At 34.0% G+C, this 19,111-nt stretch overlaps 1 protein-coding gene across 27 annotated transcripts in view; it reads left to right on the top strand.

Moving 5' to 3' along the window:
* WDR7 (WD repeat domain 7) overlaps window positions 1–19,111 on the top strand; it is a 355,616-nt gene that overhangs the window by 149,821 nt on the left and 186,684 nt on the right. For all 27 annotated transcript variants that reach the window (XM_001488090.5, XM_070275718.1, XM_070275720.1 and 24 more), the window contains one exon: window positions 9,072–9,185. In XM_001488090.5, coding sequence (XP_001488140.1) covers window positions 9,072–9,185 — 114 coding nt within the window. The remainder of the gene's footprint in view (window positions 1–9,071; window positions 9,186–19,111) is intronic.

Here is a 19,111-nt window from a genome sequence, read left to right on the forward strand (position 1 = left end):
AAGATGGGGAGCTTGGAGGTCTCCCTTCTCCTTCTGGCACTTCTAGGGAACTCATAGGGTCTTATTAAGAAAATCAGTGGTCTGGGGCCGGCCTGGTGGCACAGCGGTTAAGTGCACACGGTCTGCTTCATTGGCCCTGGGTTCGCCAGTTCTGATCCCAGGTGCGGACATGGCACCGCGTGGCACGCCATGCTGTGGTAGGCATCCCACATATAAAGTGGAGGAAGATGGGCACGGATGTTAGCTCAGGTCCAGTCTTCCTCAGAAAAAAGAGGAGGACTGGCAGATGTTAGCTCAGGGCTAATCTTCCTCGAAAAAAAAAAAGAAAAGAAAATCAGTGGTCTGATTGCTACTTCTGTTTTTGAGTCCTTCCAAATTATTCTTCACATTGTTTCAGGAGAGATCTTTCTAAAACACAAATCAAATTAAGTTATTTTTCATGCTTAAATTTCTTCAGTGAGTCCTCATGGTCTCACCTCCCATGTGAGCTTCTTGGGAGCTAAGGCTATGTCTTTCTCATCTTTTGTCTCTAGTACCTGGGACAGGCTTGATACATAGTAGCCGGGATGATCCATGAATGTTTAAGAAAACGAGGGAACTTTGCATGGTTATTATCTTCATAATTCCAGGGGCTTCACTTTACTCATTTGACAATGCCAGCCTCTCTTATTCAGATCTCTCCCATCTTTCAGGCCCAGCCCAAATCTTAACTTACTTATTTTAAAGCTATCCTTAGCTTCAGCAGCCTTCATCAGTTTCCCTTTCTTTGGTTTCTAAAGCAGTGTATTGTTATTATAAAGAACAACATACTTACTATAATGTATTTATTTAGTACACTGTTTTTGTTACCACTTGGTGGTATAACCTCTGCCTGGGTAATCCTAGCAAAAAAATGAAAATTCGTAAAGAGTTTCAAAGGTACTTTCTTATCTGTGAGAGTATACTTTGCCCAGTTCTGAGATATATTATTCTGCTTATAATTTGGGTTTCTAAATCAGCTAGAGGTTATAATTTGGGTTTCTAAATCAGCTAGAGGTTACAATTTTAAGTTTATGCTTTTCTATAGTTATGTGTCAAGGCAGATTTGGCTTTGTTTATTAACACGTTGTAGGTTGAACTATAAATCTTTGTTTTATTGTGTCTTCTGAAACCAAAATCGGTGTTGTCAGTTCATAGCCTGCAAATCAAACAAATCTTTGAAAAAGTGCATACAATGAATTAAAAAATTAGGTGTGATTTTTGCCGTGGGTCATTTTCAGGTTCTTGTTGCAGAAGAGAAATAATAAGTAAAGCTTTGTATTCCCACGTTAATCTTCTGTTGATACAGTACACTTCCTAACTGTCTTCTATTCCTTGTAATATATTTTTCAGTAAATATGTTTCTTTTGTTGCTTTCAGAACTGTTTATAATTACATTTTTATGTGAGAGCAGTTTTCTAAAAAAAAATCAGAATGCTAATTAAGAAAAACTATATTTCATTTATTTAAAAATAACTATCAAAACTCATGTTACCAAATGATTATCATATTCTTATTCAGGCTGAAGACATTTTGCTTATTTTTAACTATCTTTTTCATTTCTCTGATTGCTTTGTGGCCTTTAATAAAGTACTTGTTTTTGATCAATTGAGATGATCTCTATTTAGAATAAGGGGTAAATAAGCCTCAACATTTCTTACAGGAAGACTTTTTCTCTGAGACATCTATACTGTTATATTTTATATTTTTGATGTTGCAGAAGGAAAAGTGGACACTGTGTCTTTAATGGAAAGCAAAGGTTATCTTTCTCTGGCCTTTGTGTGTATGTGCTGATGTGGATGTAGGCAGCCAGACAGGCAATGTGTGCAGAGAGACTAGGGAACCGGCTGTGGATCGATAGAAGTGGTGTGAAGTGAATTAATGCGAAGCAGGCCGTCTGTCTGTCATAAGGATTGCGGGGAATGTGGGGCAGTGTGGTCAGTCACTGCAGAGATCTGCTTCCAATAAATTCAAGCCTTCTGCCTGAAAATAAACTCTACATGCACATGTGCTCCCTTCCTCATTGTTCAATTTTACTTTATTTAAAGTAAATGTTCATATCAAATTATTGCCTCTAGTGTACTTTAATTGGACCACTGGAAAACCACACTTGTGAGAAACATGAAATAAAAGTACCTACTGTTCTTTTAGATCCATTTTTCACTCTCAGTGGAAATCCATATTACTATGAGAATAAGAAATATAATTTTTGTTGGTATGTATAAACATTCTGGTATATATTTTTCTTTCTGAGTCCTAACAGTATTGTTTATCACTTCCATCTAATCTTCAATAAAAATAATAAAATTATAGTGAATTCAAATGGTTTTATATTCCAGTATTGGTTAAAGCACTGTATTTTGAATGTTCCTCTATTAAAACTTAGCATTTAATCTTTGATTATTAAGTTAATCACATGACAGTAAAGTCTTCTGAGTTCATATTATTTATCATTACTCAGATATTAGCCAGTAGGAAAAAATATTTATAAAGGCAATTTACAAGGTTTTGAAAGACAAGTTTTAGCATAATGTATCTGATTTTACTGGTGGGGAGAGGCAAATGCAGTTTTATTCCATTGACTCTGAAAACTGTAGTTCCATATTTACATTTTAAAAGATGTTTTTCTAAAATGATTTAAAATATTGCATACAAATGGGAAAGTTGTACATATGTATAGATCTCTCACAGTGAAGAGTTATCTGAGTATTTAGAAATCTAGATGGCATGAAGATCTCATAATAGTCATCCCTGTCCTCTATTTCGTACTTGTGCTACTAGCCACAGCCACCCTTCCTCCTTTCACTGCCGTGTCCAAACTTACTCGTGCCTGTTTTCTGCTCCATTTCATTTTTTCCTTGTTTTCCTCCTGATTCACAGTATAGATCCCATTTATAGACCCCTATTGTCTAGCATAATGTACATTCATTTTTTATTTTGTGAAATTTGGATTTGAGGACTAACTGGTTTAAGTATCACACATCTTTCCATTAATTTTTTGCATGTCTATTTTATTGTATTTCTTTACTTTTTTTTTAAGAGATTGGCACCTGAACTTACATCTGTGCCAATTTTTTTTTTTTTTTTTTTTGCTTCTTCTTCTTCTTCTCCCCAAAGCCCCCCAGTAAGTAATTGTATATTCTAGTTGTAGGTGCTTCTGGTTGTGCTATGTGGGATGCTGCCTCAGCATGGCCTGATGAGCAGTGCCGTGTCCACACCCAGGATCTGAACCTGCGAACCCCTGGGCTACTGAAGCAGAGCGCGTGAACTTAACCACTTGGCCACGGGGCCGGCCCCTCTTTACTTTCTTTATCTCTTTATCATCTTTTTATTGAACCGTTTTATTGTATCTCTTTCCCCAAAGCAAAGCACCACTTACTATTATTTTCTAATATTTAAATAACATAACTTGTGTCATGGGATTAAAGGTATTTAATTCTTTTCAAGACGTATTTATTGAACTTTTGAAAGATGTTGATTACTGCCAAATATTTTGGGAATACTCAGAAAGTAAATAAGTCTTAGATTTTATGGCATAGTGTGACAAATAATATACTTAGATTAAGTACATAAGAAAATCTAAGTACCACCGTATAATAAATTGACAGCATTTTTTATCTTGATTATTAATATGTAAGAAACTGAAACTTCCATATAAGTATTTCCTAAGTGGACTCTTCTTCATATTTCTCAGAAATAGTTCATCCTCTTATTGATAGTGGATAGTGATGAAGTGGTTTTTATGCTTCAAAAGTTTAGGTTTTTATACCAGAAAGAACATAAAACAATTTTTTTCTAGTCTTTGTGTTTCATTAAAAATAGCATTGTCTTTTGATATAATCCTCAGTTCTCTTTTGTGACAGTGATGTAATACCTTCTATGAATCTTTTTTTTAGTCAGGTTTATTGTATAATTTATATATAGTGAGATATATTCTTTTTAGTGAATTTTACAGTTCTATGAGTTTTAAACAAATTTGGATAGTCGTGTACCCACTCCCACAATCAAGATATAGATTATTTTCATTATTCTAAAAAATTTGCTCATGCTGCTTTGTAGTCAATTTTCTTAGCATACTCCTAGCCTCTGGCAACCACTGATTTGATTTCTATCCTATAGTTTTACCTTTTATAGAATGTCTGCTGTAATGACTGCCTGTTATCGTAAGATGATAACATGTAACCAAATACTGTGTAGATTAGAAATAGCTCAGTTATGGTTAGAAATTTTAAGAAATGTTATTGTTCCTTTTTCAGATAATGATTATCATGCTTAAAAGGATTAAATAATGGTTTTGCTCATCTTTTACCGTAACTATATGGTTCAAAAGTTCATAAGGAAAATCTGTCATTTCCTTAAAACAAATTGTTACAATTAGTTTTAAATGATATGTACCATTTGGATTTGAAAGTTGTTTGTAGTAAGTTGATCTTTCCATTCTCAGTATCTTTTGTCTTTATATCTTCCAACAAAGGTTAGGATTCTTGGGTATTTCGTTACCATCTCAATTCCCAGTTTGGCTGAAGTTAGGATATTTAACTGATCTTTAAAAAAATGAAATATATATAATTTTGCAGCAGACAAATCAATCTTTTTTTCATTGATTGATAGCAAAAGAATCCAGAAATTTTGACTGTGAGGACTAACAGAATGAGTTACCCATACAGTCAAAATCAAGAATGTAGTTTAATTTTTAAAAAAATTAAAAAGGAAACATTACTTCTTCCTGACAGAAGAAAATATTCATGGCAAATTTTTTCTTATTGCATAAATGTTCTGTGTGGCTCTTTTTCTCCCTTTTTTCTTCAGCTACATTGCAGAAAAGGTACCAGGGGAGTACACAGAAGTAGCGTGTATGCTGTGGTTCATCTGGAATGTTAGAAGGGCAAACTTTTTTTTAACAGTTTTATCGAGAAATAATGCACATTCCATTAAATTCAACCTTGAAAGTGTTCAATTCAGTAGTTTTCAGCATATTCAGAGTTGTACAATCATCACCACAATCAATTTCAGAACATTGTCATCACCCCAAAAAGGAATTCTGTACCCATAGTATCACTCTCCATTTCCCCCAGTTCTCCCAGCCCTGAGCAATGATAGACGTCCTTTCTGTGTCTATGGATTTGTCTATTTTGGGTATTTCATATAAATGGAATCATACAACAAGTAGTGTTTTACGACCAGCTTCTTTTGCTTAGTACTTCCTTTCTTTGTAGTGCTGATTAGTATTCCACAAGATGAATACATCACAATTTACTTATCTATCAATAAATTGTGCTGTTCTTTACATTTATTCATCAGTTTGGATTGTTTACACTCTTTGGCTTTTGTGAATAATGCTGCTATAAACATTCAAATACGAGTCTATGTGGACATATGTTTTCATTCCCTGGGAGTGGAATTGCTGGGTCATATAATAACTCTGTTTAACCTTTTGAGGAATTGCCAGGCTGTTTACTGTTGAGTTTTGAGACTTCCTTATATAATTTAAGTACTAGATCCTTGTTGGATATGTGATTTTTGAATCTTTTATCCCAGTCTGTACCTTGTTTTTTGTTCTCTTAAAAGAGTCTTTTGCAGAGCAAAGTTTTTAATTTTGATGAAGTCCATTTTACCAGTTTTCCCTTTTATGGATTGTGCTTTTGATATCAGGTCTAGCCTTAGATCTGAGATTTTCTCCTACTTTTTTTTTCTAAAAGTTTTATAATTTTATGTTCTGCATTTAAGTCCATGATCCATTTTGAGTTAATTTTTATATAAGCTGTGAGCCTTAGGTTCATATTTTTGTCTGTGGATATCTAGGTATATAGCACATTTGTCGAAGAGACTATCTTTGCTCCATTCAATTGCTTTTGTACCTTTGTTGAAAAGCAGTTGGGCATATTTGTGTGCTGCTTTTTCTGAGTTCTCTATTCCCAAACCACATAGTTTTAATAAATTTTACCATATAATCAGTCTTGAAATGGGATAGACTGATTTTTCCTATCTTATTCTTTTTTTCCCCTAAAATTCTTTTGGCTATTCTAGTTCTTTTGTCTTTCCATATAATTTTAGAAAAATTTTGTCTATATCTGCAAAAAATCATGCTGGGATTTTGATAGGAATTGCATTAACCCTGTATATCAATTTATGGAGAATTGGCATCTTTACTATGTTGAATCTTCTAATCCATGAACGCAGTATGTCTCACCATTTCCTTATTTAGATCTTTGATTTTTTTCATGTGTTTTGTAGGTTTCAGCATACAAGTCCTGTATATGTGTTTTTTAGATTTACAGTTAAGTATTTCTGTTTTTTGAACCATTGTTAATAATTTTTTTTTTAATTTAGGTATCCACATGTCCATTGCTAGCATATGGAAATAAAATTGATCTTTTAAATGTTTTTTTTTCTTATATTCTCCAGTCTTGCTGAACTCATTTATTAGTTCAGCTTTTTTTGTAGATTCTTTTGGATTTTCCATATAGATAATCATTTTATCCTTGAAAAGGAACAATTTACCTCCTCCATTCCAAACTGTATATGTTTTCTTTTCTTGCTTTATTGCATTGGCTAGATCTTCCAATGCTATATGAAATAAGAGTTGTAAGTGTGGACATCTTTGGTTCATTCCTGATCAGAGGAGGAAAACATTCAGTCTTTCACCATCAAGTATAATGTTAGCTGTAGGTATTTAATAGATGCTCTTTATTAAGCTGAAGTAGTTCTCCTCTATTTCTGTTTTTCTAAGGGTTTTTTTTTTAATCATGAATTGATGTTGAATTTTGTCAAATGATTGATATGATTATATGTTTTTTTTCTTCTTTACCCTGTTAATATTTTGGATTACGTTGATTGATTTTTCAAATATAGAACTAGACTTGCATCCCTGGAATAAAGCTTACTTGGTCATGATGTATAATTCTTTGTATATGTTGCTGAATTCTATTTGCTTGTATTTTGTTAAGCATTTTTGAGACTGAATTTATGAGAAATATTGGTCTTTAGGGTTTTTTTTTTCTTTTTCTGCCAACAGATAAAGGATTTTATAGCCCTTACTTTGTTTTGGAAAACATTGATCAAAGAACCAGTTTCAGCATAGCTACTTCTTGGTCTGTCAACCTTAGTTACTTTGAGATACACACGTTTGCTCTTTAAGCTCTCTCCCAAAATAGTGAATGCCTTCAGTTGACCAGTTCCCTGGCACAGCACAAGAACTCCAAGGAGGGCTTGACAGTATTTGTACTCAGTGTCGTGTGATTCGTTATTTCTCATGGTTATGCTGTAATATTCTCCTACCCTGCCCTGAGGAACTCAGTCCCTGGAAGGATTTGTTGGTTAAAAGGATATTGGAGTTCGAAATCAGAAGACCTATGTGTCAATACTGATTCCTGAATTTAGTAGCTGTGTTATGTTGAGCAATTACTTAACCTCTCTGATTAAATGTGATAAATTTAAATGGATTTGTAAACTTGTTACTACATAATTACTAGCTTTATTTTCATTGAATCCCTTAATTTTACAGGAAAGGAAAATACTAATAATGATTGTTACTATTTAAACTGTTTCTTAATATCTTTTCCCTGTTTCTCTGATAATTTTCAAAATTATCAAGGGCTAAGGAATGAGATTGAGAAATTTCAGAGATTTTTGTTTTGATTTAATAATATGAAATAATCTTTGATTTTATATTTAAGCCATAAATCTTTATTTAGGAATGTAGCATTTACCTTATCTCCTCCTCTTTGTGATTATTTTACTGATAGCCATGCTTAAGTAATTCACTTCATACTATTTTTCTGGTAATCGCCCTTCTTTATTTTAAAATTTTATCTTGAAAACCCAACAACAAAAATGACACTACAAAGGGATGGCTTTCTCATTTTGCATTCATCAGGGACCATTGATTTGACATTGTTCATTTTTTTGTTGGAGCAATCCTGAACAAAGTTGTAGTACTAAAATGGTATGTCCTCATCCCCAAATTTAAATCATTAGGCCTTGGAACTGCCTACTGGTAGATCTAGTTCTGGATCATTCTAATGGTTAACAACCAAGATTGTTCCTCTCTTGATGATTTTGGTAAACCTGAGGAATCAAGGTGGAATTTCACATGGAAATGTTTGTCAGCATACCTCGGAAGAAAAGTAGTCATTGAATATTGTAGCTTTTGGTTTTTAAAATATTTTGGTGGGTTCTATGTATGCAGTTCTGAAGTACTTGTTTAGAAGACTGATTAGAAGGTTCAGTTCCTGAAGTAACTTCCAATGGTGAGATTTCTGTATACTGTGATTGAGTAATACCTGCTGATAACCATATGAAAAATATTGAGATACCCTATTATCCATTGCTAAATGAGAAATAATGCAGTAGATGCAGATTGACAGGAAAATGTATCATCAAGGTTGGGAAGATAGGTATCTAGGGAACAGACATTTGAATGAACTGGCAAGTTCTCAGGTGATTTACAGAATGGAAGCTTTTGGCCCCCTGATCTAGTTCACCTGTCTACTCTCAGTTAGGTTCTTTCAGTGTGATAATTATCTGACCTCATATTTAATTGCTTCGTAGACAGATATTATACTCTTTTGGGGCAGTGCATTTCAGGTCTCTTACCTAGACCCAGGGCACAAATCCCTCTTTGGTCATCATCCTTCCTCCCAACCCCTCAATTATAAGCAAACTAATGTTAATGAGGAGTAAACATTTAAAATAGTCCTGCACTTTCTAGGTTTCTCCCCTCTTTGTAGCGTAATTATGTCTAAGTTAGCTAAAGTAACTGTAGCAAAAATATTGAAAGGAATCAGGTAAAAATGCTTTTTCTGTTTTTCCTGGATCTTGGTTAAAAGTCAGTATAGTTTGTACCCTTATAAATATAAACATATAAAGAAATAAAGCACACATGAATGTTTTTGTTCATTAATTTGTGCCTCTTTCTAATTTTGGTGAATATATTGTATTTTTTTTAATATATTGCATTTGTATCCAAATGAGTAAATTAAGAAGGTGTAAGTTTTGGTCCGCCTTTCGTTTAGTTTTTCTAAACTAAACCTTGTGGTTCTCATTTGTTCTAGCTGGAGTGTCAGCAGAAGCCACACAGACTGTCAGCACTGCTCCCGATGCTTTGGGGCCAGAAGCCAAAGCGCAGGAGGAAGAGCATGACCTTGTAGATGATGACATCACAACTGGTAAGGAGAGACATCTTTAACGTAATCTGGATGAGCTTTGTCCGATATTGGAAAATGCGTTCAGGTCATTTGTAGTGGCACTAAATATGCTGATGGAAAAGATGAAAACTTGTACTGATGGAGTGTTTAGTTTTATGAGACTCTTTAGTGCCCTTTTTGGTCTTCAAGTGGAAAGAAGCAGAACAGTTTTTTGGGTCTAGGTTTGCTCATTGTTGCTATAATAATGAACCTGCTAGCTGTGTGTTTGGTTTTCTGAATACCTTCTACTTCAGGGGCTAGGATCATTACTAAAGCCTTGGAATATGCAGAGGAATCTACCTATTATGTTATGAAAAGTTTTGAAGTATAGGGTAAACTGAAATATACTAAAGTTGTAATAGCAATACATGCAAGATAGGCTCCGTAGGGAAACTTACAGATCCTCTTTGTACCTAGACTGTAGAAATAAATGTTACTTTTTAAAGTAATTTACATTGTTTGGATATTGAACATTCTTATCTGTATTATTTATCACATAACCCAGCATAAAGTAAAATTTAGGAGAGCCATTCACCACATATGTTTAGACAATCTTTTCAGAGACAAGTCAGTTTCAGTTACTGGACCTCCAGATGAATTCAGCTCAGTTTCTTTTAGTGCACAGAGGATGAAAACAACTCAGTATAATATTTTTATTGATATTAAGAATGATAAACTTTTGTTTTTGGAGTGGATGGTTAATATGTAATATCTGACCATATAAATCTATAATTATTGTGAAGCAACAGATATTGGGTTAATAGTAATCGATAATTTGAAAAGAAGCATGCCCAGAAAATATCAGTAAAATTTCCAACAAAAATTAAAGAGGGGAAAAAAAACTACAGGGAGGTTTTTTCTTTTAAAGCTCTGTGTGGCAGGGTTTTTACTCTTACCGCCTGAATGCCTTTAAGATGTTTTCACTGGGAAGAAGTGGAGGGGGCCTAACGATCTCCCTGGAAAATTTACAAAGCCTCTATTTAAAAACCCGTAGCTGGGGCCGGCTCCGTGGCCGAGTGGTTAAGTTCTCGCGCTCTGCTGCAGGTGGCCTAGTGTTTTTGTCAGTTTGAATCCTGGGCGTGGACATGGCACCACTCATCCAGCCATGCTGAGGCGGCATCCCACATGCCACAACCAGAAAGACCCACAACTAAGAATATACAACTATGTACTGGGGGGCTTATGAGGAGAAAAAGGAAAAGAAAAATCTTAAAAAAAAAAAAAAACTATAGCCTTGGGCTGGCCTGGTGGCACAGCAGTTAAGTTCGCACGTTCTGCTTCTTGGCGGACCTGGGTTCGCTAGTTTGGATCCCAGGTGCGGACATGGCACTGCTTGGCAAAAGCCATGCTGTGGTAGGCGTCCTACATATAAAGTAGAGGAAGATGGGCATGGATGTTAGCTCAGGGCCAGTCTTCCTCACCAAAAAGATGGAGGATTGGCTGTAGTTAGCCCAGGGCTAATCTTCCTCAAAAATAAATAAATAAATAAAAATAAAAACCTATAGCCTTGTACCACTGCTGCAAATAAGTAGTTGACTAAGTTGGGGAGCATCTAGTTTTCAGTAAGAATGGCATGGTGGTGGCTATTACTCGTTACTTTTTAATTCTTTTTAATGTATCAGTTCATTGATTGAAAAAAGATCCAAATTAAATATAAATGATTCCAGAAATTTCTAACTTTTCTGAAGGTCATTTAGCACTTCACAGTTGTGGAGTTTGTTTCAGTGGCTACTAAAGGAAATTATTTCATTTGCAGATTTTTTTTAACTAGTTCTTGCTTCATTCAGTTTTCATTGTTTTCTCTTTTAGTAATGTTATAGATGTGTTTTAATTCTCTGTAAATTTTAAAGGCCTTCTAGTCTATAAAAAGAAGTGGTTTAATTCATAGAAGAAAAAAATTGCGTTTGCAATAATAAAATTACTCAATTTGCATTCTAGAATAAAAGCTGAATTTTTGAGCACTCGAGTAAGCATTATTAAATCAGTACATAGAAATTTTGAATTACGCACTACCAAAGTCATGACATAGTGTTATAACACATGATTGTTTTTATTTTATTGTTAAAAAAATTAAGAAGCTTAAAAGTGAAAATCTAGTTTGGGGAGTCAATTAATGCTACATAAACTGTAATCTGTAAGAAGTTCAGTTAAACATAGGTGACGAATGGCTTTGATTAGTTGATGAATTCATTTCATGCCATGGGTACTATGGGCAAGAATGTTCAATAGCCACAGAATTTAAATAACTCAAAAAGGCTTCCTTAACGTGTTGTCACAGCAACTAGCATGCTGCAGTCTGTGGATCGTTCAGGTTACCTTTAGATGGTGTGACTTGATTAAGATGTGGTATAGATTTTTGTGAGGGTTTAGAAGAAAACCGTATTTCTTTTTATTGACTAGAATCCTATATAAATTGCATTATGAAAAATATGGTAGATGCGTCGAGTGAAACCTATTTCAAGCACAATAATCTTATTTTGAGACAGCCAGTGTTGTACAGCACAAGTACTACGGAAGGGAAATCTGGCCAGTCTAGCCATTCACTTTGAGAAATAAAGGATTTTTTCGATTATTTAAAAGGAATTGCTCTATTAGTATCTCCTCATAAAATAAATAGAAATTATATCATGACAGAGATATTTGCCTGTTTTTTTGAATGAATTCTTATTTGGAAGCTGTAGGTAGTCTAATAGGCATAGCTATATTAATTTATTTTTGTAGCAGTCTGAGACTTAATTCTTCAATTAATTAAACTGATCAAGAGATAGCAATTAAAATAGGAAGCATAATTTAGTGCTTTTGCTATAGGCAGAATAATCATTTCTGAAATTTTTTTCTGGGTGAGAATGAATGAGGTATGAATGTTGTCTCCTGACATTTGACTTGGAGCTTAGCAGTCTTTGTTAGGCTTTGCCTTATAAAAGTAAAGAAGCATGGATAAAGCTGTGTAAGTGTTGGCTATGATCAATTGGAACTAATTCAATTTATTTGAAATGAAGAGTCTTAACTGGAAGAGAACAGCTGGAAAAACTGAGAAGAAAAAATTGAGTCTTGATTGAGACAGTTTAAACCTTCACCCTGTCATTTTAAAAATATGCTGCAGCTTCTTTCTATATCTTTCTTTTTAAAGCTAATATCTATTGATCGGCTCTACAAAGTAATGCCAGTGTGCCTTGGTCAACACACACGCTCGGTTTTACTTAGCATTCTATCTTAAGGTTCGTCAAATCCTTACCTTTAACCAAATGATTTAAATTACATATCAAAGTCATATTAGCCATTTTCAAAGATTAATATTGTTTTTATGTAGAAAAAATATTAAAACCTATTCGATGTATTTTTTAGTATCGCACAGTATGCATGGGAAATTTACTTTCTTTTTTAATGGAATTACCTCAGGTTTTGCAACACTATATTTAAAATCTGTTTTAACAAGAATAATAGTATTTTCTTTAAAGTAAAAAAAGTGACATTAAGATTGTTCCTAGATTATTTATAGTTTGAGAGTAACATGAATATTACTCTACCTGTGTGTTTGCTTTTGTATTTATACTTGTATTTTTAGTATTGCAATTAAGTGTGTGTGTAGGTATATAATCAATATTTGTGAAAAATGTTTTCTTAATTACAGTATTAATAGATCATAATTATATTAGTGGAGTAAATCTCACTAAAAACTGACTTACATAGAAAAAATTTTAGATAAATCATAATCTATTTTTTTAAGGTAGGCTTTTTAAGGTAACTTTGTTAATTACCTTTATGTAGTTTTCATCATGGTAAAGGATGGCATTCTGAGTGAGGATGAAGTTATATATCCCTAAATGTTGCATTTTAAAACAGCCTCCCCCAATTGCAGTTAAAAAGAATTTTGGAAGGGTTTCATTCATAAACCTGCATACATCCCTTTAAAAAAGTCTCTGTATGCTTTCGAGGGTCATCCTGCAATGTCCTATCGCTTGTTCAATACAGCAGGGACACAAAGTGACCATATAACAGTGATAAAGGGTCAAGAGTCACTGACATTGTCAAAAAGAGACATCTTGATAGTAGATCAGCAGCACAGTTGACAGATTCAACTGCTCACAACAAAAGCAACAATGTTAAACGGATTCCGATGGGTGCGTTGTCTGTATTTGTTGTATTTTTTGTAAAATTTAAATTTAATTTGTAAAATAAATGAGAAGTGCTATGGAAAAAAGAAAAATAGAAAAGATTAAGAGAAATTGAAAGTAATATCCATTGACAATTGACTGTGGTACCAAGTGCTTTACGCTTGACCCTTACAACACTTCTTTGAAGTGGATACCAATATTTTTCCGGATATATAGATGAGGAAACAAGCTCCGAGAGGTCACTTTTATAGGGTCATATACTTAACAAGTTCTAGATCTGGGACTTAAAATGAGTCCTGCCTGACCCCAAACCTTATGTGTAGTCTTAAGTTCTACCCCACACTGCCTCACATTCTCAAACTCATTGAACGTTGGCATATTTTCATTTTCTTTTGAAATGTGAAATGATGTCACCATTTCCCTTTTTGCTTATGATATCAGACATAAACCTGATGTTTACTGGATATCTTATCTTATTACTTAGAGTGCAAACTTGTTATTCTAAACGTAGCCCAAGAGATTATCTCTTTTAGAAAAAAAAATCATCACATATTCTTCTAATATTCTTTTAAAATTTCTTCTTTATTTCGGACTACTATGATATAAGACTGTAAATATAAGTGTTCAATACTAAACAGTTATTTTATCATATATGTAAAATGAAATATTTACTGTTCTGTCTAGCTTTTTGAAGTCAGCAATATAAAACTGACACCTTAACATCTATTCATACACTGAAGTCAACATCTCTAGTATATTAAGATAGAACTGAAAAGGATGACTAGTCTGAGACTAATATTGATTTGTGCCTTTTACTATTTACGAAAGGCCGTATTCATAAAATGTTTATACATTTGTTTTGACTGAAAGATAGGAAATTCATCCTGTTAAAGTACCAATACGTTCCAAAGAACAAAATTTAGGGCATTCCATATTCAGAGATCAGAATTACTCTCTAAGCATCAAGCCAGAGGCCTTGTAATTAGTAAACTAGAATGAGACTTCTGTGTTGCACCCTTTCTCTTTCTCATTCTTTAATTTGTAATTAACAGTCTAAATAATAGTTCTAGATGTATGTGAATTTTAAGGTGTTTATTCTAAATTGTTATTGCTACCCTTGTTTTTGACTTCAGAATGTTTGCTACTCAAAATACGAGTTTACGGTGTTAAGGTTTTTGGATAATTATAAATTACTAATGCTGTGGTTTATTTACCATGGTGTTTTCATGAAAAATTAAGAAAATTTATTAAGGAAAATAAAAGTGTGGATTTTGTAGTTTTCTGAGTGAAATATGTCATTCCAAATAATTTACCTTTCTATACTTTTTTTATTGACGTCATAATAGTTTATAACATTTTAAAATTTCAGTTGTACATTATTTGTCAGTCACTATATAAGTGTGTCCCTTTACCCCTTATGCCCACCCCTAAACCCCCTTCCCCTCTGGTAGCCACTAATCTGTTTTCTTTGTTTATGTATTTGTTTAGCTTCCACATATGAGCGAAATCATAAGGTGTTTGTCTTTCTTTGTCTGGCTTATTTCACTTAACATAATAGCCTCAGGGTCCATCCATGTTGTTGCAAATGGGATGATTGTGTCTTTTTTTATGCCTGAGTAGTATTCTGTTGTGTGTGTGTGTGTGTATATATATATATATATATATATATACACCACATCTTCATCCATTCATCAGTTGATGGGCATTTGGGTTGCTTCCACATCTTGGCTGTTGTGAATAATACTTCAATGAACATAGGGGTGCATGAGTCTCTTTGAATTGTTGATTTCAAGTTCTTTGGATAAATGCCCAGTAGTGGGATAGCTGGGTCATGTGGTATTTCTATTTTTAATTTTTTGAGAAATCTCCATACTGTTTTCTGTAGTGGCTGCACCAGTTTACATTCCCACCAGCAGTGTATGTGGGTTCCCTTTTCTTCACACCCTCTCCAACATTTGTTATTTTTTGTCTTGGTAATTATAGACATTCTAACAGGTATAAGGTGATATCTCATTGTAGTTTTGATTTGCATTTCCCTGGTGATTAGTGATGTTGAACATCTTTTCTTGTGCCTTTTGGCTATCTGTATATCTTTGGAAAAATGTTCATATCTTCTGCCCATTTTTGGATTGAGTTATTTGTATTTTTGTTGTTGAGTTGTATGAACTCTTTATATATTTTGGAGATTAACCCCTTGTTGGATATATGATTTGCAAATATTTTGTCTTTCCACTTTGTTCATGGTTTCCTTTACCTTGCAGAAGCTCTTTAGTCTGATGTAGTCCCACTTGTTTACTTTTTCTTTTGTTTCCCTTGCCCGAGTAGACGTGGCATTTGAAACGATGTTTCTAAGACCAATGTCAAAGAGTGTACTGCCTATATTTTCTTCTGGGAGTTTTATGGTTTCACATCTTGCCTTCAAATCTTTACTGCATTTTATGTTAATTTTTGTGTATGGCATGAGATAGTGGTCTACTTTCATTCTTTTGCGTGTGGCTGTCCAGTTTTCCCAAAAGTATTGAAGAAACTTTCCTTTTCCCATTGTATATTCTCAGCTCCTGTGTCAAATATTAGCTGTCTGTAGATGCGTGGTTTATTTCTGGGTTTTCAATTCTGTTCCATTGATCTGTGAGTCTGTTTTTGTATCAGTACTGTGCTGTTTTGATTCCTATAGCTTTGTAGTATATTTTGAAGTCAGGAATTGTGATGCCTCCAGCTTTGTTCTTTATTCTCAGGATTGCTTTAGCTATCCGGGGTCTTTTGTTACCCCATATGAATTTTACGATGCTTTGTTCTATTTCCATGAAGAATGTCATTGAGATTCTGATTAGGATTGCCTTGAATCTGTAGATTGCTTTAGGTAGTATGGACATTTTAACTATGTTTATTCTTCCAATCCATGTGCATGGAATGTCCTCCCATTTCTTTATGTCATAATTGATTTCTTTCAATAATGTCTTATAGCTTTCATTGTATAGGTCTTTCACCTCCTTGGGTAAATTTATTCCTAGATGTTTTATTCTTTTTGTTGAGACTGTAAATGGGATTGTATTCTTGAGTTCTCTTTCTCTTAGTTCGTTAGAAAGGCAACTGATTTTTCTAAGTTGGTTTTGTACCCTGCAACTTTGCTGTAGTTGCTGATTACTTCTAATAGTTTTCTGATGGATTCTTTACTGTTTTCTATGTATAGAATCATGTCATCTGCACGCAGTGAGAGTTTCACTTCTTCCTTGCCAATTTGGGTACCTTTTATTTCTTTTTCTTGCCTAATTGCTCTGACCAAAACCTCCTTTATTATGTTGAATAAGAGTGGGAATCTTTATCGAGTTCCTATTCTCAGAGGGATGGCTTTCAGTTTTTCACCATTGAGTGTTATATTGGCTGTGGGTTTGTCATACATGGTCTTTATTATGTTGAGATACTTTCCTTCTATACCCATTTTATTGAGAGTTTTTACCATAAATGGATGTTGGATCTTGTCAAATGCTGTCTCTGCATCTATTGAGATGATCATGTGGTTTTTATTCCTCATTTTTTAAATGTGGTTTATCACATTGATTGATTTGTGGATGGTGAACCATCCCTGCATACCTGGTATAAATCACACTTGATTATGGTGTATGATCCTTTTGATGTATTGCTCTATTCGGTTTGCCAATATTTTGTTGAGGATTTTGCATCTATGGTCAACAGCAATATTGTCCTGTAATTTTCCTTCTTTGTGTTGTCCTTGTCTGGCTTTGGAATCAGGCCTTGTAGAATGAGTTAGGAAGTGTTCTGTCTTCTTCAATTTTTGGAATAGTTTGAGAAGGATAGGTGTCAAATCTTCTTTGAATGTTTGGTAGAATTCTCCAGGGAAACCATCTGGTCCTGAACTTTATTTTTTGGGAGGTTTTTGATTACTGTTTCAATCTCTTTACTTGTGATTGGTCTATTTGGATTCTGTATTCTTTCTTGACTCAGTTTTGGGAGGTTGTATCAGTCTAAGAATTTCTCCCTTTCTTCTAGATAGTCCAATTTGTTGGAATATCATTTTTCATAGTATTCTCTTTTATTCCTTTGTATTTCTGTGTTATCCTTTGTGTATTTTCTCTATGTAATTTCTCCTCTTTCATTTCTAATTTTATTTGAGCCTTCTCTCCTTTTTTCTTAGTGAGTCTGGCTAAGGTTTGTCGATTTTGTTTATCTTCTCAAAGAGCCAGCTCTTAGTTTTATTGATCCTTTCTACTGTTTTTTTGGTTTGTGTTTCATTTATTTCTGCTCTAATTTTTATTTCTCTCCTTCTACTGAGTTTGGGCTTTGTTTGTTCTGCTTTTCCTAGTTCTGTTAGGTGTAGTTTAAGATTACTTATTTGAGATTTTTCTTGTTTGTTAAGGTGCCTTGTATTGCTATGAATTTCCTCTTTGGACCACCTTTGCTGCATCCTATATGAGTTGATATGGTGTATTTTCATTTTCATTTGTCTCCAGATGTTTTTGATTTCTCCTTTAATTTCTTCGATGATCCATTGGTTGTTTAGTAGCATGTTCTTTAGTCTACGTATTTGTCACTTTCCCAGCTTATTCCTGTAGTTGATTTCTAGTTTGATAGCATTATGGTTCGAAAAGTTGCTTTATATGATTTCAGTCTTCTTAGATTTATTGAGGCTTGCCTTGTTTCCCAACATATGGTCTATGATTGAGAATGTTCCATGTGTACTTGAGAAGAATGTATATTCAGCTGTTTTTGGATGGAGTGTTCTATATATATATCTGTTGGTCTAGCTTTTCATTTAAATCCACTCTTTCCTTGTTGACTTTCCGTCTGGATGATCTATCCATTGATGTAAGTGGTGTGCTGAGGTCCCCTACTATTATTTTGTTGCTGTTAATTTCTCATTTTGGGTCTGTTAATAGTTGCTTTATGTACTTTGGTGCTCCTGTGTTAGGTACATATATATTTATAAGTGTTATGTCCTCTAGGTAGAGTGTCTCTTTTATCATCTTTTACTCCCCCTCTTTATCTCTCATTGCCTTTTTTATCTTGAAATCTACTTTGTCTGATATATGTATGGCAATACCTACTTTCTTTTGTTTCCCATTTGCTTGGAGTATCGTCTTCCATCCCTTCACTCTGAGCCTGTGTTTGTATTTAGAGCTGAGATGTGTTTCCTGGAGGCAGCATAATGTTGGGTCTTGTTTCTTAATCCATCCAGTGAGTCTGTGTCTTTTGGTGGGAGAATTCAATCAGTTTCCATTTAGAGTGATTTCTGATACCTGAGAGCTTAATACTACCGTTTTATCACTTGTCTTTCAGTTGTTCTGTGTTTCCTTTGTTTCTCATCCTGTGTATTTCTGACTGCCAGTTCAGTTTGGTGGTTCTTTATGATGATTTTCTCAGTTTTCTCTTTATTTATCGTATGTGTCTCTGTTCTGATTTTTGTTTAGTGGTTACTGAGAGGTTTGTATAAAAGATCTCATAGATGAGATAGTCCATTGTCTGATAGCCTCTTATTTCCTTAGTCTAAGCAGGTTCCATCCCTTTCCTCTGCCCCATCTAAGTTATTGTTGTCACAATTTATTCCATTTCATATTGTGTTTGTGATTAAAATGAAGTGAGTATAGTTATTTTGGATGCTTTCCTTCCCTTTGTCTTTAATGCTATAACTACATGTTTGCTAACCTGTTCTGCTAGAGAGCTGAAATTTTCTGATTTTATCTGTTTATCTCCTTGCTCAAGGCTTTGTAAACACTTTCTTTTTGTTTTCAGGTATGAGGGCCTTCTTGATCATTTCTCGTAGAAGGGGTCTTGTGG

The sequence above is a fragment of the Equus caballus genome, chromosome 8 (genome assembly GCF_041296265.1).
Source record: "Equus caballus isolate H_3958 breed thoroughbred chromosome 8, TB-T2T, whole genome shotgun sequence".
Taxonomy (NCBI): Eukaryota; Metazoa; Chordata; class Mammalia; order Perissodactyla; family Equidae; genus Equus; species Equus caballus.